Here is a 22689-nt window from a genome sequence, read left to right on the forward strand (position 1 = left end):
TTCGGCTGTTCCCTTTCAGGGGTCGCCACAGCGAATCATCTGCCTCCATCTAACCCTATCCTCTGCATCCTCTTCTCTCACACCAACTAACTTCATGTCCTCTCTCATTGCATCCATAAATCTCCTCTTTGGTCTTCCTCTAGACCTCCTGCCTGGCAGTTCAAACCTCAGCATCCTTTATGCCCTTCCAGAAGTCCCAGGTTCAATTCCCATCCAATGCCCAAACCCCAGCCACTGGATGCAATGCCGGTCCCAAGTCGGGATAAAATGGGAGGGTTTAGTCAAAAAGGGTATCCTGTATAAAACCTGTGCCAGGTTGTGTGATGACTGGATGGTCCGCTGTGACGACCCCCTCGACACCAGCAGCCGAAAGACTAACAACTAGAATCTTTTCTTGCAGATTCTGTAAAATATTTGCCTTTTAATCAGAGTTATATACTGAATTATTATTATTTGAGTTGTATCCTATAATGGCACAATTAATTGAATCATTAAATATAATTTATTGCTAAACTATTTTGCTCCTTATCATATTTAAAAACTAATATCAACCTCCATTAGAGCTTTTAACAACTCATATTCCTGAGATGCCTCAGACAGCTTGAACCGCTGATACACTATGAAACTCTGTGTGACTGCTGCCCTCTGGTGGTGCAAAGACCTCAAGCACAAGTGTAACGCGAGCCTCTACAGTAGCACAGTTAAGTCTCTCTTATTTTGAAAACTAAGCTTAGAACCAGGAACCCGATTTCCAATCCAATCAATCACTCAAACACACAATCATGAATAATAATGCTTAATAAAATTTATTGATTCGTATTCGAGTTATAGTGACAGGAAAGAGAGAGTTGGCGAGAGGTGGAGAGCGTTAGTAAAGGGACAGAGACACAACAGGGGTTAGTACTTACTTTGATGTTAGTGTGTGTGTTTTGCATTAGCCTGTCATCTTGCTCATCCGCATCATCAGAGAACTCTTCTGTCTGAAACAGGGAGGGCAAAGATCTTCTACATGTGTATGAGACACGCTAACCGGAAACATGATTCAAACTCGAGCGGTGAACCTGGGGAACTGTCAAAGCTAACTGTGATAATATAACTGCAGTAATCATGTTAACAAAATGGATAATGAAAAACTAGTAAAAGATCTATTTAAAGATTTTACTAGTAAAAAAAGATTTAGTATAATTTAAAGATTATACTGGTAAAAAAAATACTCAAACTAAATAAATAAATGAAAAATCTCACTATAACGGCCATAAGCACTTTGATTCGACTGAATTTTTGGGCTCTGCGATTTTTGATTCGATTCAACAGCATTGATGTTTACTGTCTGATTTACCTAAAGCAGCTACATTTCGATCAGGTTTAGAAGTATTTAAACTATTAAAAGTATTTAACAAATGCTAAAATGCAGTGTTGTGAATTGTTTAAATGTCATGTCTTATACAAAGTGATAATCTTCTCTTTTTTTTTTGTTTTTTGTTTCTGACAATCTTCTTCTCCGCACTCCAGGCCAGTAGGAGGCGGTATTGTACTTACCGCCCATAAATTCAATAGAAGAAGCAAAAATTTAGATAAATTGTGAGTATTTTGCAAAGTTTAAATGGAGGTTTACTGAGCGACGCACATCTATTAAAGTGATACTGAAAAAACAATACAAAATACACGTTAAGTTGGTACTGGTTTACTTCTGTGCTGACGGCTACGTGTTAAGCTAGCAATGTTAAGCTGTAAAAGTACTGGAGTCCATGTTTCTAAAACATAACCCTGACACAAGAATCGTGTACATTGCTTACCTTCGATTTCCTCCGATTGAAGCTGAACAAGCCCAGAAGTCCCTTCTTCTCGCCTCTGCTTTGAGCGTCGGAGTTGAGAGATCCTGCTGAAACACACAGTTTCACTTACTGTAAACTCTTAACAGCAGCAAAGGAATGAATACACACCCAAACTCAATCCAGTCTGCTACTAAGGGACTAAGGACGGGGACTCAAGACTTTTACACGGTACTGTGTTTCAAACAAGAGCCTTAACCTTACTAAAGGTGAATCGCTTTGTGTGAGGATACACCAGGAAAGACAGAATACACACCTTCATGTGTTCCTCTACACAAATGATAACGCCTAAAACCTAAGGTATCATCCGCATCACATTAATGATCATTCCAGGATCGTTCCCATCTTTATCCTTCTAGGAGAGCAGAGTGACCATGATACCTTTTTACCCAACATCCACAAGTACAATACTGTGTGACACTTCTAAAGTGTTGCTTTATTAGCCAACACTGCAGATAAAAGTGCAGTTTCTCTTTGATCAAATTAATATTTCTTAATTAGTATAACTGCAGTGGAGTTACGCAAAAGCAAAAGACATACTTATGCAGGATGAAGCCTTGTTAGTATCATGCTGATGAAATTCATGCAGATAAGAGGCATATGATTGACACTTCTTATTTTGGTAATTGGACCTCCAGTGATACCCCAAGTGTTACAGTTGTTGTACCTTTCAACAAGTCGATCTAAATGTGCATGCCTGTACCATACTAAAGAGTAAGTCTTTCCGTGTACAAGAATCCATTTCACCTGTTCTATCCACCAAGGTCAGGGAGAATCACTTGAATACCTTGGTGAGAATCACTTGGGCATCATCTTTCAAAAGGTCATGTGAAATACACACCGCTCTCATACAGCCGTCTTCCTCTTTCTTATTCTCAGACCCCATGTACACCGTATGGAACCAACTTCAGCCTCAACACTCAACCTTCTTACCCTGCCGAGCTTGGTTCTTGACCCCAAAATCCTATGGAACTCCATCATATGCAGGTGAGATAACATTGGTGTGGCCTTTCTGAAAGGGACAAAGTGTCTCTAAGTTCATTCTGGTGAATGGCCAGATGATGTGGTTTTGTTGGTAACCCCTCAGAATTCCACAATCACTACATTTTGTTAATCAGTCTACTGACATTGCAGTGTTCCATGAAGGTGAACCTGCATTTTCTTGTTCTTGCTCTCCCTGGCTCAAGTCCTATGGTTGTCTTTAGACCAAACAGCAAACAGTCACACCAAATATTTGTCCGTTAAGGGGGTTAGACAAAAGGAAGTCCCTTCGCTGAATGGGCATCATCAGCAAGGCTTGTGAAAAAGCTCGACACAGATCCACTTCCGTAACTACTTCTCCTCATGGGTTTTATTTGGATGTAGGCTTGGCCAAGTTTCTAGGAAGTCAGTGCTGCTGTTACTCACTTGGGTTTCACCATGTAATTTCTCGAGGTTCTATAACGCAGGCATGTTGACATGGACCAAGATTAAAATATTCCAAGATAACATCATTAGATGCCTGAGGGATCCGGGTGAGTTTCACAACTCCTGGCAGTTAATAGAGTTCTGGGGTCTTTCTGCAGATTCCCCCTTGTTCGCATGGGTTTCCTTCAGGTTCCTCTATTTCTTTACACTTGCAAAAACCATGCAGGTAGGTGGATTGCCCATGCTACAGTTGCCCCATGTTATTTAGAAAATAAGTGTGGGGCATTTTGCAGTGTGATGACCGAGTCTTTAGGACTTTAGAATATTTGATCAGTATCGGCCACAGGTCTACCACAACCCAGACCAAAACGAAGCAGATCTTTAAAATGAACTAATGAATTCTTTTACTTTACTCCATGTAGAGGGAGAATTATTAACAGGTTTACTATTGGACTAAATGTCCATTGGTGGCTCATTGGTACAGTAAGCTTCTTTTCTATGTGAATTGTTGGTTGCCAGAATTGACAGCTCATATTTGCCTTTGCCGTTCTCAAACCTGTGTTCATTTCTGTTCTGTTGCACCTGAGATCTTAAAAGTGGAGCCTTTCATTCCAAAAGATGACTGTGTTTCCTAGCCATACTAATTTCGGGTGACATTGTTCTTTCCCAGTAGATGGTGCTGCAGTTTTGCCAATTCCCGAATTTCTCCAAAATCCAAGTCGATGAACTGCACAAAAAATAGTGATGGCCGTGCTCACTCGAGACCGAGTTGAAAACAGTGGATTTAAACCTTTGGACCGTACTGTTGGTCTAGGGTTGCACAACCGAGATACCGAGCCTGAGAAGACTGACCTGTAATAAAGAGACTGTTAGGTATGAAGATGAGCTTGCATGTTATTAATGTCAGTGCTGCAACCACATAAAGTCTCTAGAATTAATAAAAAGTCAACATACTAGTGTATGAAGCTGTACTCAAGCCTTATGCATGAATAGCAAATCCAAGCTCAATCCATGAGCAACACAAGAAAGGCAGGATGATGTTAATAATGCTCTTAAATACTGCAAATTAATGAAACGCACAAGAAAGCATCTGCTATGACGGCTCAGCAGCAGCAGCAGCAGCTACGTTAACAAGCTTGATACCTGAGTAGTTAAGGACAGGAGCCGAGACCATTTTAGGCTGGAGAACTGGGAATAGAAAGGACAGCAGTGCTCATTTAATTCCTCTGAACTGAACCACTGGAGAAGTGCAAATATCAGAGTTCATTCTCAGTGCAGTTCACTTATTATGTCTGAGATACTGTTGTGTCTTTGCATCCATCTATTTAACATTGTCTATCCATTTATTGTTGTCCTTTTGTCTGTCTATCCATCTATAGTGCTATCATTTGGCAGACAGCTGTCTGGTTCCGTCTACAGCCTGTCTATCTACCCATCTATCGTCCTGTCTGTCTGTCTGTCTGTCTATTAATTCCTGTCTGTCCATCTATCATTCTGTCTGCCTGTTTATTTCTCTACCTGTCTGTCTGTCTGTCTTTTTTTCTTCGTTTATTATTATGTCCTTCTGTCTGTCCAGTATTTTGTTTGTGTCTATACATCTATCACTCTGTCCTGTCTGTCTATCATTTTGTCCTGTCTGTCTACTGTTTTGTCCAGCTTTTTATCACCCTCTCTGTCTACCTATCTATCTTTCATCTGTCCTTTTCTCTTTCTATTGTTCACACAATAAAATGTGTGTGTGTAAGTGTGTGTGTGTGTTTTTTTTTTTACCCAGTGTCTGGTCGAGCACGTACAGCTCACGGATGTCGAGTTCAGTGAGTGACTTGCGCAGGTCCAGCTCATGCCGGCTAACGGCGTCACGGAGCAGAAGCACACGCGCAGGGTTGAACTCACACTTCTGGCAGATGGTGGGCACTAAGGTTTGCAGGGGCAGGAGCGGATTCACACGCACTACTGCCTTCTGCCCTCGGTGGTAGTTCACCACCAGCCGTACTGTCTTCTGCACGAGCGAGAAAGAGAAAGAGAATGAGCGAGTTAGGACCGCTAATGTTTATTTAACAGCCTTATCGTCAACACCCGGTCGGTTGATTCCTTCTCGCCGTCTCAAGGTTCGCTCCCTTACTGTTGCAGTGTCATTCAAGTGCTACAGGAATCGAGCTCACACTATACACACACACACACACACATCAGGAGAACTTCTCCAGCAGGTAACTCGCATAAGAATTTATTCTGTGCCGGAGGCCAGTTCTCAAGACGAAATTTCGTATTTTACCATAAGACATAATGTAAACGCTTCAGCCACACAAAAATATTACCAATATGACTAATTTCCAACAGTGTAATCATATTTCTGCATGCAAAAACAATGAAAACATTACAAAATGCTTGTAAATAAGGTAAAATATGAAATAAACAGACAATTGACTTTAAAAAACAAACTCTGTTTTTCTTCTTGCTACTGGCGTTTATAACATTCTTCTTCGAACCCATGGTGCATTATGTCTTCACTAAATCTTGCACAAATGCAAAAAAATATATATATATGTAAACCCGTTTTGAACAGCTCCCGGACGCACATGCAACTTTCGACTTGGTTCGCTCATCGTATGACAGAAAATATTCATACTCTGAGCCAAATGTCTTGTAACATGTTAGTTCGTAAAGCAAAAACAATTCATGAGGCGCGGCTTCGTTGTGCCGAGATACGTGTTGCCTGTATTCATTTACAACAGCAACAATAAAAAACACAACACTGCACAAATATAACCAGTGACGTTAAAGTTCCACTGTGAAACAAAAACACTAGTTCAAATGATCCTTGTGCAATTTTGTGAGAAGTTCATGAACATATTATTTTTTTTTAATCACATTGAAACTGAGGAATGTGCTTATAACGTTTGTTTTAATAAATACATTCCAGTGTTCCAAAAGAAGATAAAAGGGATGAAAAAATAATATTCCGATACAAGAGAAAACACTGTTATAGAGATGTGACGTGGCGTGAGCATGGTAAAGTACTGATTAAAGTGTACCAAGTGCAGTTAAAAAACAACAACAACAACAACAACAAAAGACAGCAGGAGAAATTCCACTCATGTGGGAATGTGGTGCTAATCATCAACTACTGCGACTCGTGTAGTTGAGTGTTGTCACGAGTTGTCATGACAACAGCCGTGGTCAAGGGTCAGAATAAGAGAGAGAGAGAGCGAGAGAGAGAGAGAGAGAGAGAGAGAGAGAGTGTCAGTGAGACAGCAATAATGCATGGTAACTAAAGGTAAGGCTGCTATTAAAAATTCACCACATGCCAGAAGGAGGGGAGACTCCTGAGAGAGAGAGAGAGAGAGAGAGAGAGAGAGAGAGAGGACACTCGAGACGAAGAGATGGAGGCCACTGTACCTTGGCTCGAGTGGGTTTGGGAGCAGCCGGCTCTTCCTGCTGAGTTAGTTTAAAGGGCAGAGATGAAGTTACACAAAATAACACACACACAAAACAAGCTTACAAGCCGTATTTACGGTGTATAAGAAAGTGGATCATATGGATCACTGTCGAAACATGACTTGTTAATATGAGAACTGAGCGCTGTTAGAAGATTAGGTTTCAGGAAGGGTTTCGCACTTAAACACTTTGAAGTTTACGTTCCAAATGAATACCAGAGCTTAACAGCCAACAGATTAAACGACAGGCTGGTCGCCCTGTTGTAGCGAGGTCACGAGTGGACGTCTGACGTCCTGCCTTGTATGGGAGGGACAGCATGGCCACGCCCTCTCCGTCTTGTCAATCACAGCGACTCTGAGCTCTTGTACGTGGAAGAGGGCAGACGGCACTGAGTGCATTTTATTATTCACACTTTTGTATGCTGAATCGTGAGCGCGGGGGGGGGGGGGGTGGAATGCACTCAGCTGGCTTTACAAGTCTCGGAGGAAGTAAATAAAATAACGAGAAGGCTTTTAAACCAAGAAAGGAACAGGAAAGGTCCTTCCTTTAAAGGGAACACAGCTAGCTTGTACATACTGATCGTCTAATGGATATTCACCGTCAGAGGAGTCGAATGAAAGTGTACATCTCCAAGCCTGTTAATGCAAATCACAGTGGCTTTGGTTAAGTATACACCCCATGCCTAGACCGTTATACCTATATAATTAGATTTGTAATACATGCAATTATCAGATCATGAATCCACACAAAGCAGCCTGAAATATTGAAATGGGAGGGAATAAATATATATACTTTGCAAAGTTATTTACAGACCAACCCATCATTAGTTCTGATCCAATATGGAGTCATTGTGACCGGGCCGATGCAATAACACTTCCACATTGTTGGACATCTGCGTAAGTTAAAGGGTAAATCCCATTTTAATTGCAGGTCACGACCCCATAAAATAGGGAAAACGTCCAGGGAGAGAATAGTCATGCAAAGACCTGTTGATTTGACTAAACAGACCAACAGGATATATGAGGGGATATGAACCGAACCCTGACTGTGTTATCATCACATGGCATGTAAACAATGCTGACTGAAAGTAAACAAGAGGAGCTAGAGTAACTAACAAAGACTTTTTCAGCTTGTTTAAACACTGTTATGAGGACTCAGGGGGACTCTGGGGGACTCAGGGGGACTCAGGGGGACTCAGGGGGACTCAGGGGGACTCAGGGGGACTCAGGGGGACTCAGGCTCCTTAGTAAAACTGTAATTCAGTAGTCGGTGTAAAGATCACGTATCGATGCTGTCGAACAGGAAGCGGTAAACAACACTACTTTCGGTCTTATCAGATCCCATAATACGAAGTTTTCACATCTTAACAATCTTTACACGTGTGCTTATGCTTATTGAGTGATATAACAATGGAAATCCTGGTTAAATAGAAAATGCGACTCACCTCTGGCACTTTGGGCGCAGGTTTCCTGGGTACCCGCTCCTCCGGGCTCCTCTCCTTGATGATGGCACTGCCGGCGTGCAGTGTTCCCAGCACGGTGTTGGGCTTGAAGGGTACGGGCTGGCCCTCGACCGACGCCAGCTCCATGGTGTGTTCGGCTGGATTCAGGTGGTACTGAGCGCACAAGTCCACCAACACATCCATCAGAGCTTTCCTGAGAGAGAGAGAGAGAGAGAGAGAGGAGGGCAAAAGAAGGCTAGGGTTACAAGTCTTAAGTGCCAACAAAAAGAGGTGTAATTACACCATGTGACACTGAAGAGACAGAGAGAGAGAGAGAGACAGAAAGGCATGGTTTCTATTTTTTCACGTGCATTTGTACTTTGGAAAACACCGGAAAGGCTCCAAATACAAGTGAACATAAAACTGAGCACACATTAGAAAACGCTAAAACTGAAAACACAATAACTCAAACTAAACAAACCAAACCACATCAAGTAAAAACACTAAACCGTAACAAAATAACCCAAAACCGAATCCTCACTAAACCAAACCAAATATTACAAACCATCATCACTCATCTTCTAGACCGCTTTATCCTGTATTCAGGGTCGCGGGGGCCTGGAGCCTATCCCAGGAGGCTTAGGACACGAGGCGGGATACACCCTGGACAGGGTGCCAATCCATCGCAGGGCACACACACACACACACACACTACGGGCAACTTGGGAACACCAATTAGCCTAACCTACATGTCTTTGGACTGTGGGAGGAAACCCGGAGTACCTGGAGGAACATGCAAACGCCATGCACACAGAAACGGAAATCGAACCCGGTCCCTAAATCACGCAAATCCAAACTAAACCACTTTAAATCACAGAAGCCCAAAGTAAACCTTACAAAAACAAACCAAATGACATTAAACTGACACTAACCAAAATTAACTGAACAAACCCAAACTAAACACAACCATATCAATAAGTAGTTTTCTGTAACATCTCAAAGAGTTTTATTCTTTGTTAAATACAGACGAACAAGGACTATGCTGTATATTTTTACCCAAACACATATTAAGATGACTTTAAATGGTAATTATTATTATTATTATTATTATTATTAGCGGTAGTAAATGGAAAAAAGAGAAAGGAATCGGAGAAGAACCGCTTGTTTCTGCTGGTTTGCTCTTTGTGGTGGTTATAACCAGTCTGGGTGACTTAACTGTAACAGACGAGGGTGTTCTTGGAGTGTGTATATAGTACAGTTTCGTTTTTATACTAGAGGACTCGTTCCAAACAAATGTTTGGATCTCTGTGCTCTTTATTTGTTGAGGCCAGTGAGACAGTTGTTATGAAAACGTTATAATGTAACACACCATAATTGGATTTATTACTCATTTATCAGTGCTTTTGAAGATTAAATTGCAGATGACCTTGAGTGGGTTCAGGCAAGGGCTTCACAACAACTGCAACCAAACTGTTTTTATTTCATCACTTATTACGTATAAAAGGTCTGTAAGGTCTGAGTTGTAGCTCTTAGTTGATTTTATTTTGTATTTCTCTGAGAACTGCACGGTCTGACTTTGAGGTGAATGTGCTGGGACGTCCACTCCTCGGAGGACTCGCAACTGTACTGTAACTGTAACTATTCCACTTGTGAATAATCTTCCTCATTGTAGCAGCTTGAACTCCAAATTGCTTGAAAATGGATTTATAACCCTTTTCAGATTGATGTGCAGCGACAGTTGCTTCTTTAAGACTATTGCTTATGTCTTACCCTTTTGGCATTGTGTTGACACACACCTAAACCAGTATATACAAAACATCTCTGACCCACTTCTAGGAATCGGGCTCAAAGTTAAATTAGCACTGAAAATATCCCTACCTAAGAGTAGGACATTTATTTAGGAGTCATTTATAAAACTTCCTACTCTTACTTTCAGCGAGAAATAGGACTGCTCCTAGGAAAGTGTGTGATGTCACTTTTACGACACTGAGATCTGTGAAGTAGACAAGGTGGGCGTTGACAAGTTTTTGTAGTTTTAAACGGTAGAAAAACTCAATTGTAAAATCAATGCCAGTTGTGTGAAAGCTTATACTGTAGATGTGTGACTTACGGCATGGCGTTATATCAATCAGACTGCTCCAATTACAACATTTCAAAGCCCCTATAATACTTAAAGTAATAGTTAAAGAAAAATTCTGCCCTAGTCTTACCTCTAAAGATAAAAAGTGAGTGGACGACAATTTTTGAAAGCATCAACGCCACCTGTCAGTTTGCCTAAAGAGTGTAAAAAAATGAGGGCAGATCGCAATAATGAAGTGATGAAGTGCTACTTATAACAAGAAATACCCCCCCCCCCTAAAAAAAAAACAGTTCTATATTATATAATACAAATTATAGGGGAAATGTATAAATCTGCGCATGATCTGATGCGGTGCTGTAAGAGCAAATTACTATTATTTCGACATATCTTCGGAGCTCTCCTACATTTAGGTTGAGGTAGGAGTGATTTCCTATTGTAGGAATGTTAATAAATTGCTCTTACTCCTACTCCTAAAAGTAGGACCAAAATCAATTAGGAGCGATTTCCAACTCTGAGACAGTAAATAAGGGCCCAGACTGCTGCAGACCAACAAATTGCGAAAGCTTTTGCTTTTATAGAAGAGATCAACACACCGCTGATGATCAGTTAATGAAGGGCTGATGATTAGCAGTAGCTGGCTGCAACTTACCCTCGTAAATCCTGTGTAAGAGGGTACTTAGAATTGCCCTCTTTTTTTTTGGCTTCATTTGTGTTCAATAAATAACGGCACAGTGAAAATAGTTAAATGTTGTATTTGCCTTATAACAAGTCATTTTACAACCTCGAATGCAAACATATAAACTCAAAAATCATTTAAAAAAAAGGTGATTTTGGAGTCAGTGAGCCGATACAGTTATCGCCACAGAAAAGAATCACAAAATATAATGTAGTCATTTTTTTAGTTTTTTTGCCATAATTTATTTATAATTGTTGTGATTTATTTGTAAAAACAAAACAAAAAACTTTTAATAAAAAAAAATATATATTCGTCAATATCTCACTATTACATTGTAATAATGCCTAGCCCTACAGTAGCTTACTGTCATTCAAACCATGTCTGACTCCAAACCTCCCTTAGTCCACATGACCTCATCACATGACTTTCAGTCACCTCTCTTTAAATAAGGAGACGTCAGTATGGCTGGGCTTAGTCTCGTTCCTGTTGATACTTTGTTCTCTGCTTGTTTGACTTAACATCCAGTTTATGGGTATATTTATATTTGCCTTATTTAGACGGACAGTAACTAGTCAGTATTAAATAAACCCCCTTTGTGTTTTGCTGCCAGCTCTGTGCTTTGTTTACTGGAGGATTTGCACTCACTCTCCTTGCAGAGCCCTAACCCAGAGCATCCAGTGTCCAACCCTATTTATACAAGTTTCGTTCTAATGACTCTATATTTGTACAAGCATTTTGTAGATATGTATAAAGATATTAAAGTCTTGGGTTGAGCTTGTTGTCCGCTTTCGGCACAGTTGATGCTTGTTATGTAAAAGCCACGCCCTTAAAATATATTGATCATCCTTATAAAAGGAGGCAATTTGGCCAACTATGTATTTTATTATTTAGGATTATCATTACTAATCGATACTATTTATTTACCTCCCATCCACAGTGACTAGGGTCTCGTATCCATTGGGCAGGGTGACTTGGAGATCCACGCTGCTCTGTGGCATGTTCTCCTTTGTGTCCAGCTCTGCTCCTCCATCAGGGATGGCGTTGCGGAAGATCTTGCGAGGTGCAGGCTGGGGGACGGAGGGTGGAGGCGGAGCATGTGCCTTCATTTTTCTCCTACGAAATTACGAGAACGATAACAGATGAGCCATCCACAGCCAAACACAGTCAGTTCAGTTACAATTATGATTAAAACATCTGGAGGGAGAAGTCTTTACAGATATACTGTTCACGGTATTATGCTTTGCGTTACACCACGAAGGTACAAAAGATCTGTTTAGGTAATCTTTACACATTGAATTTCTTCATATTAAGAGTCCTCAAGATAAGAACAGTATCTCTCTACGTAGTCACACGAGCATTTTTACGAGTGCTCCTTATCTGGAGATTCAAGTTGACGAGTTTGATAATGCCTTGAAGATTACCATATAAAGGCCAACAGTAAGTCATTTTACGACACGAGCAACAAACACCTGTAAGCTTTATAAAGGAAAAAGGATGGGCAGCAATATGACTGTATAATATTATATGACGTAGGTGTACAAGGACACATTGCATTCCTGGGCATATTGGCCCAGTTGTTTCCTACGAGTCCCTAGTGTGTGTGGCTTAGCCCTGACGCAGCACCCTTACTCCCGACATGGTTAACTCCCAGACACAGAGAATGTAACCCGACATCTTGTGATTTACTTATTAAGATCTCGGAGCTGCAGGCGCCAGAGTTTTAGATCCTAGGCTGTTTGAGAGAAGAGACTTTTAGTTTTGTGGGGTAAAAATTTTTACTACAATCTATTATGTAAGGATGGCAGTTTTCCCAAAGTGGTCCAAAAGCGTGTTTTTTTTATGTAAAAAATATAAAAAGGAATGGATTCCTAAAAAACTAAAATCCAATTTTGTCAGGTCTAAAACAAACCTTCATAAGGGAGGAGACTCGGCTGTCTGATTTGATATGAACTTCGTGTGGGTTTGTGCAAAATTAAATTGAGCACTGGGAAGAATGATACGGTGGTAATTAGTCCGCAGCCATATTTAAAGGGGTTAGTGATTTTTAACTGACATAATTGTTTCCCAAGTGGTAGAGATCTCTGAGCTCTTTGAAGTTATGCGTCTTGTTTTCCAAGCAGATCAAACAGGAGTCACAGAACTGAAAAAGTAAAAAAAGATCAAATAATTTGTTTTTTTTTGTTTTGTTCCATGGCTAAACATTTTCATATAAGTTTCCCGGAGATAAAAAAAAAAAAAAAAAAAAAAACTTTATTATTAGGACTTTTCTGGTCGGATTCCTAGAAAAGTAATAGTGAGCTATTCCAGGGTGCACAAAAAAAGTGCAATAATAATAGTCGGGGCTCCCTGTGGATGCTAATAACATCAAACATTATTCATTTTGTCATAATATGCTTTATAAGATGAGTCTTTTTATAAAAAAAATATCTTTTTTCCATACTTGAATTAGAAATTGTTTAAAGGTAATATGCTTTTCCAGGTGCAATACTATTTGAAACTATAATGTGTAGCATTCGATTCAATCACAACGCAGTTAAAAATTCAATCGGTTTGTTAAAAAGTGTGTAGAAGTTCACGGACAATATGCTGATCGGTGAATCTCTTCATAGCTCTGGATGGGTTTTTGAATCCTGTATTCTGCTTCACCAAATATGAGCTGCAATGCTACCGGACCTGAATCAACCAATCAGATTTCACTTCATCTGGTCTCTGATTGGATGGTTTTCTGGCACATTTGGTGCCAACTAGAGCAAACACAGGGCAGAGAGTGGGGAGAGAAAGAGAGAGAGAGACAGAGAGAAAGAGAGAGAGATAGAGATAGCGAAAAAATGTGAACAAAAAAAATACGCCTTGTTCACATGCAACAAAACAGTTTTTAGCCCAAGACTGAGGCACACCATTTATCAGCTGTGAGCTTGTGGTACTGACACTAGTATATTGTTTACACACTTGGCTGTTTTTTAAATGGCATTATTCTAATTCCAATCCACTGGTTTAAAAGGAAAAGAAAAAAAGACTTTTTTCAATTAAAATAATATTCGATTGTTCAAAAATACAGTCTACACTTTAAAAAAAAAAAATCCTCCTACAACAGGACGATGACCCAAACCCCACCTTTGAACTTTTCCGTAATGAGCTGGATTACACAGTCACCACAGACGAGGGAAATCGGCGGGTTCGGAAAAATGAAGCCAATGCTGGAGATGCCAAAATGTGCCGTTCCAGGTATGACCGCAAAGTAAGTCAGTCCACATAGAGCCCCGCGTTAAAAAGCCCAGTTTTATCATTGAAATAAAGATGTTTACAGACTGGTACAAAAACTGTTTTGCACTTCATAGTTATATTTCCCGTTCATAACAACTATAAAATAAAATAATGAATTAATTAATGAATCAGTAAATAAATTAATGGATAAATGAATGTGGGTGCAAATGAAACTCTAAATGAATGAACGCACTTCCCCGAAAGCATCTTCCCAACCAGGTTCTGACTGTCCAGGAAAATGCACTTCCTCAAAAGCACTACAGGGATGGTTTGTTTATTCATTTGAAGCTGTGCTTCCACTGGAACATTTAACAGACAGATTTTAAAGACTGCAATCTTGTTTAAATACATATGTATAATACCTGGCATTTAAGACAGTCTACCAAAACTCCAGACATTAGATCAACATGAGTTTTGGAGAGAGATCTGCACTAGCCTACAACTCCGCTACTTTTACACTTAAGAGCTTAAAGAAAATCCTGTAAAGTATAAATGAAATGATTAAGTAGTGATGGCAAACTTTCATTCTGAGCTCAATGACAAAACCCTGTCAAACCACCTGTCCACACCACACACTATACACTGTTGGGTTGAACAGACCAGAGTCGGCAAAGCTACTGAAATCAAACACACTGGCGTTGAACAGAATCTGCAAACTCACGTCACTGCTGAAAAGTCACGGCTTTCCAAAAGACCATCTCCATCCGATGGCATTTAGGAGCACAATGGAAAAGGAAACGTGTAATTCAGAAAGAACGAAGACGTCTCCCCGGGCCTGCTGTGAGATGGAAAAACATGTGAATGTGCCATGGTGCGTAGACCTTGAACTCAGCCTGCTAATTATTAATAAAGATTTCATTCTCCACTGTAACCTTGTCATTCACCTGTTATGCAATCAGAAATGTCCTCTACGTTTGGACCAGGTGAACATGCAGCAGTTTGGGTCAAACCGAGAGGGTCAATGTGGTTATTTCGTATTAATAAACAATGATTACACATTACGGCTATATCTGGTTAGATTGCCACACCTCGGGCGCTGACAGGATAAGACGTCCTGAAAGTGCTCTTGTCTTGAAGTCGGTGTCTGCTCGAGTAGCACGCCACCGTCAACAAAGAGCCTTTTCGTTTCGCGCCAAGTCCTGTGGGAGAGCAGGAAACTCTCAGCTTCCCAGCTGGCACTCCCGAAACACACAGCGACTGGGTTACTAATGCGTCTGCCCAGCCTTTTAGAACCTGCGGAGAACTTTAGTCCATTTTCATTTCACAAAACCATAAATGAGATGAATGAGACTGATACCTGATACCACTATCGCTGCGATTTAGGCAACCTAGCAAATCATCTTACTATCTACTATGGCGGACATGGTAATGCCAAGATGTGGGAGGTGTCGGTATCGGTCAGTCGGGACCAACAGTCTGTCAAGTCCCTGAGCTACACTGTCAACTCTGTGCTAGATTTCTAACCTGATTAAAAGATTAGTGCTTATGGATGCCGGCTTGTTCCACATGCCTCTTTTCTTTTCTAAACCCCTCTCCCAATCTGTCGCACACACTCTTCTAGAACGCTAAACCAAATAGGAGTAAAAGCAGCTTACGAACAAATAAGGAAAAGTAAACAAAAAAATTAGCAGCCCAAATATACTAATACTTATTATTTGTCGCTATAATAAGCAGCAATAGATCTTTCTTTAGTAGGTAGCTACACTTGAGCTTAAAGTACTGGATGCACCTCGATGTTGAACCTACAGCATGAGCTAGTCGTCACCACCTGCTGCACTACACACATCGCCGAGACGCATTCTGGTCGGTTGTGTAAGGTTGGACGGCTTAGTGCAGGTACACTGGAATAGACAAACTAAGATAAATGAAATCAAAGTGTGGAGTAGAAGGGACGCTATGAGCAGTTATTTGCCAGATTACATCACTGCATCCAGCAATTGTTTTGAAAGAATATAGCGCTTTTTCCCTCAAGGTGGGCATGGCTATACGCGTCATCTAACGGAGCCAATCAACGCCATAGTTTACAGAGTTTAAACAGAGTATACGACAGCCAAATCCTCACCCAACAGGAACAAACGCGCGGCGCAGCATGGCTTACTCCACACAAGGCAAGATGTATGGACAGATCAATGTATGTTTATTTTTTTTCTGCAGTGGCGATGATAAAAAGGAGTAATGTGGAACACCACCATGAGCAGTACGAGGAGAGAGCACAGTGTTATGCGCTAAAATCTAAATGTTGAGTAAAAATAATGATATAAACAGTCATGTGCCGGACCTAATAATCTACTTTGAACAGAGAGAAGATGAAAGAAGAATAACTTAGTGTAAACACGACAAAAGATACTCAACCTTACAATATTGTTTTTCTTTGTATTAATACGGGGCGGTGTAGTGGTTAGCACTGCCGCCTTGCACCTCCAGGGTCAGTGTTCGAATTCCGTCGTTTCTCCCCGTTGTCGGTGGGTTTACTCCGGGTACTCCAGTTTCCTCCCACAGTCCAAAGATATGCAGGTTAGGCTAATTTTCGTTCTCAAATTGCCCGAAGTGTGTGTGTGTGTGTGTGTGCGCTGCGATGGATTGGCACCCTGTCCAGGATGTACCCTGCCTCGAGGCCTAAGCCTCCTAGGATAGGCTCTAGGCCCCCTGCGACCCTGAATACAGGATAAAGCCGTATAGAAGATGAGTGTTAATAGTTTCTATAAACTATTCAACTGTCCACGTCGGGAGCCAACACGAGTTCTAAATGAAAGAAATGAAAAAAGGAAATGAATAGGCGGAGTTTAATGTTAATAAATGTTGTGTATGGGGATGGACTGGATTGTACTGCTAGAATTGTGTAAATAAAACGTATACTTAGGTGGAAAAGTGCAGTTGGTTATCATTAATTATTAATATTGAATCCCTTTTTGTTCATTAACATGCTCAACCACCTGTTAAAAAAATGTGTGAAAGTTTCCATTCCTTATGCAATAAAGTTTCCAGAAAATAAAAATGCAAGTGGAAGATTTCATTAATTATTCATTTGTGCTCCCTTGTAAAGGATTTACCATTTGTATCAAAGACATTAACAAAATAAAAACCTGTAGCTAAAAATGCCTCCTGTGGATGAAAGCTCTTGTGTACGATGATGTGTCCAAATACCAAACTGAAGGCTGGGGAGAAAAAAGGGGAAAGTCTGACTTGAAAGAAGTGGCTGGAGGATTTGGAGCGGTCATTTGGCTACGGTTCACACTCCACGAAAACAAAGCAGCCTGTTTTCTACGAATAGAAGTTCACAGACCTCTCGTCTTTCTGCCTCGAAGGATGCGTCTCAGATTAGGTTGCCTCCACCTTTATCGCCCAAAGCAAAATAACAGAGGTAGAACCAGTTGCATTTTAGAGCAACTTACGGTAGACAGGATGAACTGCAGAGTTCTGGATTGATCTGTAACATGAATTTAGAATATATAATCTAAATTCATTAAAAAGTTATTATTCAGACAATCTATATTGATTGATTGACAATCTATATGAACGTTAGAACGTTTATTAAACTTTCAAAGAAAGAACTGAAAACAACAGTTTTAACCCATCAACCCTTTAATCTCCTGCCGACTGAAATTAAAGCATCTTCTTTTAAAATTAGTTTAAGGCTTTATTCTCCTCTCAAGCGTGTCATATTTGCGAAGCAGGAGGTAAAACCAAAATGACCAGTCTGGCGAGATCAGATTGCAAACCTTTTATAGGCGTGACACGGAACAGAAACTGGCGCAGATGCTTATTTAAACAAAAAAAAAATTTCACGGGAATTACAGGCACACTTAAGCTCTGTGTAATTAAAGCCCAATATTATAAACTGTATAGCTTACTAAAAGTAATTCCCAGATGTCCCCCGGCCCTCAGACTACATAACATTCATCTTCAGTAACAGCTTAATCCTGGTCATTCTCACTATATGCCTCACACAGTGCGAGCTGATTAATCAAATTCAGTAGAAAAAGTCTCATGAGTCAGTTTGTCCAACTCGCATGACAAAATGTGCTGTCCTCCTGACGGTTAAAGTGTACGGAGTCAAATAAACAAGAAAATGTATTTTCAGGACGTCTTCTTCCATCAACTGGTGCATAAAGGCTGACCAGTACACAGTAGGCCAAGTAAGAGACAATGGCAGCTTTATTAGAGAGCCTACAGTATTATTCCTGCTTTTCATGCAGGCCTTTGTGGGTTACATCTGTACAAAACACTGTCTATGAGAATGGAGAGTCAGTCGTCAGTGAAGTCTTCAGTCGACAGGACAAACTGCTAAAACCACAGGATGATTCATGATTTCCTCTGGCTAGCTAGACGGGAGGAACTTCTTCTTTGCGAGACTGGAATGGAAAAAGGGATTTAAAAAAAGCACAGTGGAAGAACTAGCACTGTGGTTTTAGCCATCATGATTCAGAGGCAACCGGTCTGTGTGGAAGCAAGATGCATCACATGAGGGACAGGGACGGGCAGAAATATTTACAAAACAAACCTACATACAATCGAGTGATTATTTTGTTTGGCAGATGTACAGTTGGTACGGAAAGTATTTAGACCCCCTTAAATTTTTCACTTTTTGTTATACTGCAGCTATTCTCTAAAATCATTTAAGTCAATTTTTTTTCCTCATTAATGTACACACAGCACCCCATATTGACAGAAAAACACATTTTTGCAGATTTATTCAAAAAGAAAAAATATTTGATCAATATTTAGTAGAAGAACCCTTTTGATCTAATACAGCCATGAGTCTTTTTAAGTTTTTCACACCTGGATTTGGGGATCTTCTATTATTCCTCCTTGCAGATCCTTTCCAGTTCTGTCAGGTGGGATGGTAAACGTTGGTAGACAGCCATTATTAAGTCTCTCCAGAGATGCTCAATTGGCTTTGAGTCAGGGTTTTGGCTGGGCCATTCAAGAACATTCACAGAGTTGTTGTGAAGCCACTCCTTCGTTATTTTAGCTGTGTGCTTAGGGTCATTGTCTAGTTAGAAGGTAAACCTTCGGCCCAGTCTGAGGTCCTGAGCACTCTGGAGAAGGTTTTTGTCCAAGATATCCCTGTACTTGGCCGCATTCATCTTTCCCTCAATTGCAACCAGTCGTCCTGTCCCTGCATCTGAAAAACACCCCCACAGCATGGTGCTGCCACCAACATGCTTCACTGTTGGGACCATATTGGACAGGTGATGAGCAGTGCCTGGTTCACTCCACACATACCGCTTAGAATTAAGGCCAAAAAGTTCAATCTTGGTCTCATCAGACCAGAGAATCTTATTTCTCACCATCTTGGAGTCCTTCAGGTGTTTTTTAATGTGTTTTGCTTTCGTTGGGCCACTTTGCCATAAAGCCCTGACTGGTGAAGGGCTGCAGTGATGGTTGACTTTCTACGACTTTCTCCCATCTCCGGACTGCATCTCAGGAGCTTAGCCACAGTGATCTTTGGGTTCTTTTTTACCTCTCTCACCAAGGCCCTTCTCCCCCGATAGCTCAGTTTGGCCAGACAGCCAGCTCTAGGAAGGGTTCTGGTCATCCCAAACGTCTTCCATTTAAAGATTATGAAGGCCACTGTGCTCTTAGGAACCTTACGTGCAGCAGACTTTTTTTTGTAACCTTGGCCAGATCTGTGCCTTGCCACAATTCTGTCTCTGAGCTCTTCAGTCAGTTCCTTTGACCTCATGATTCTCATTTGCTCTGACATGCACTGTGAGCTGTAAGGTCTTACAGTATATAGACAGGTGTGCGGCTTACCTAATCAAGTCCAATCAGTATAATCAAACACAGCTGGACTCAAATGAAAGTGTAGAACCATCTCAAGGATGATCAGAAGAAATGAACAGCACCAAAGTTAAATATATGGGTGTCACAGCAAAGGTTCTGAATACTTAGGACCATGTGATATTTTCCTTTATAAAAGTTTTATTTTATTTTTTTTATTAGTGTATCTCGAGACAATTTTTTTGCGAAATTGGTACTTTTTTTTTGGAAAAGGTTTTCCCTAAAATTCATGAGGCAGATTCGTATGCCAATGTACCGCTGTATTTATATATTAAACTTGGAATTTAGCAGAATAGTTCTAAGAGTTAAAAACTACCTTTAATTCTCTATATACAGTACAGTGGACACCTCAGCATATAAATTTAAGGCGAAATTTCATATTGCGAAACTCATTAGGAAATAATGTAAACGCAGATTATCAATTTCCAGCACTATAATCATTTTTTATATAAAAAGAAATCAAAATTTACAAAGGACATGTAAATATAATATGATAAAAATATTAAATAGACATAAATTTCACTTAAACTCAACACCTCTTATTGACCTGTTCCTCAAACCAATCTTGTAGCACTTTTGCAGTGCGTTAGGGCACATTATCCTGCTGATGGAGGCCGCAGTCATCATAAAAATGTGCACTTGATTAGTGACAATGATTAAGTAGGTGATACGTGTCCACATGGACGGCAGGAACCAAAGTTTCCCATCAGAAAATTGCCCAAAGCATCACACTGCCTCTGTCTGCTTGCCTTCTTCCCACAATGCATCCAGGGGTGATGGACACACACTCAGCCATTAGCATGATGTAAAAGAAAACGTGATGCATTAGACCAGGCCACCTTCTTCCACTGCGTCAGTGTCCAGTTCTGATGCTCACACACGCACTGTAGGAGTTTTGGCGATGGACACACTATGGTCACCCTGACTAGTTAGTGACCATATGCAAGAAACTGCGATGCACTGTGTGTTCCGACACCTTTCTGTGAGAAATACCACCTTTTATACTACTAACTTTTTTTTTGCAATTTGAGATACAGTAGCTTTTCTATTGAATCAGACTACATGGGCCAGCCTACACACTCCACGTCCATCCAAGAGGCTCGGAGCACTTTTGGTATGTCCTGACCACTGCACAGTTGTGTAGACCTTTTTCTTTTTTTTTTTTGGCTTCCAATACATTAACTTTCCAATCTGTTTCAGAGTGCACTAATGTAGAACAACATTGTGTCCCAAAAGTGTTTTATTCCTTATAAACCTCATCATCTGTTTTATATGTTTACAGTTAGGATTAATTTTAGATGCCAAACCAAGTTAGTTCCTCTTATCACTGACAAGCTTATTTTCCTCTTGAAGTCAAGCAGTTATGTCATGTTTAAGAGAAAATGCAAAGCATAAAATCCTGAAGGTTTCCCAGTACCAGAAAACTGAAAGCTACAGTAAAGCACTGACACTGAATACTCCTTCCAAACAAGGTAAACATCTCAGCGCAAAGTATCCACTATACACTGCCCTGTATAAATTGTTTAGAGATAAATAATGATTTAAGAATTTAGCAGGATTATGAATAGCTGATAACCTCAGTACCTTATACCAATACCCCCACCCCCACCTCCCTTGAGCAAAATCAATCAAAACCAAAACACTCTTCCCCACACAAACCATTTTGGAATTTTTAATATTAAGTTGCCATAACAACTTTAATTTTTATTCAAATTCCAGATCTGCCAAATCAACTGATCTTGTCACAAGTCAGCCTTAATGGACTAACACTTGTTTGAAAGTAGCCGAGAATCCTGCACGCTTCATTCGCATTGTGTTGCAGCGTGTGGGTGAGTTTCTTCACTCAGAGCCTCTATCACAGCTACATACCTCTTAGCACACACGCTGATCTCTTAGCAACCTGTATTTATACATGGAGACAGTTATTTATACACAGAGACGGTTTTCGGTGTCCGCACTCACTCTATGGTTATATGAGCGGCTTGACCAATAAAAAGGAACCTGATTTTAATAATGATGAATTGTCTTGTATAATTCTAACAAAATTACATAACAACCACAACAGTTAGTTGTTATTTTAAGACACAAAGGTCAGCTTTTTGGAACATTTCTTGCAAGAATAGTATTGCTAAGTGCATTTTTAAAACCCACTATAATAAAACTGTCTCTCATGAAAATTCTCCCAGGAAACCAAGAGCAAAACTTACCTCTGCTGCAGAGGAGAAGTTCATTTAGAGTCACCAGCTTCAGAAATTACCAATTAACAACCAGCACCTCAGATTAGAGGCGTTATGAAGGCTTTACGGAGCATACCTCATCATCATTTTATGCTCAATATCAACTCTTCAAAGAAGAATATTGCATTCTTTGGACGCCTGCAGTATTGTTTTACAGTGTAGGTACAAATATAAATCAGGAAAGACCATGGAGTTAAAAGATGTGTCCAAACTTAACTGTATATGTGTATATGTATATATAGACCCAGTACAGACCTTTTCAAATGTACATAGCCAATGAAATGCAATTAGCATCCAACCAGAACTGCGTAAGTGGCCAGAAGTGAAAAAGTGATTAATGTGCAGAAAGTGTAGAGGTAATAAAGATATGGTATCAACTTAAACCTTGGATTGCGAGCATAATTCATTCCAGAAGTGTGCTTGTATATCAAAGCACTTCTATATCTAAATGAATTTCCTCCATAAGAAATAATGGAAACTCAGATAACTCGCGCACACACACACACACGCAACCTGGAAACACAGGATTAGGC

The 22689-nt window shown here is 40.3% G+C and overlaps 1 protein-coding gene across 7 annotated transcripts in view; it reads right to left on the reverse strand.

Annotated features, from left to right (window-relative positions):
* cobl (cordon-bleu WH2 repeat protein) overlaps window positions 1-22689 on the reverse strand; it is a 62003-nt gene that overhangs the window by 28131 nt on the left and 11183 nt on the right. Inside the window, exons 1-7 of one of the 7 annotated variants that reach the window (XM_053494531.1) lie at window positions 14797-14915; window positions 11796-11984; window positions 8119-8329; window positions 5010-5238; window positions 4383-4427; window positions 1797-1879; window positions 909-980 (exon numbers count right to left, since the gene is read on the reverse strand). In XM_053494531.1, the coding sequence (XP_053350506.1) occupies window positions 909-980; window positions 1797-1879; window positions 4383-4427; window positions 5010-5238; window positions 8119-8329; window positions 11796-11984; window positions 14797-14849 (882 nt within the window). In that variant the 5' untranslated portion in view covers window positions 14850-14915. Of the gene's footprint in view, window positions 1-908; window positions 981-1796; window positions 1883-4382; window positions 4428-5009; window positions 5239-8118; window positions 8330-11795; window positions 11985-14796; window positions 14916-22689 lie in introns of those variants that run through there. The other 6 variants (XM_053494530.1, XM_053494534.1, XM_053494533.1 and 3 more) reach the window with 6 other exon arrangements.

The sequence above is a fragment of the Clarias gariepinus genome, chromosome 4 (genome assembly GCF_024256425.1).
Source record: "Clarias gariepinus isolate MV-2021 ecotype Netherlands chromosome 4, CGAR_prim_01v2, whole genome shotgun sequence".
NCBI lineage: Eukaryota > Metazoa > Chordata > Actinopteri > Siluriformes > Clariidae > Clarias > Clarias gariepinus.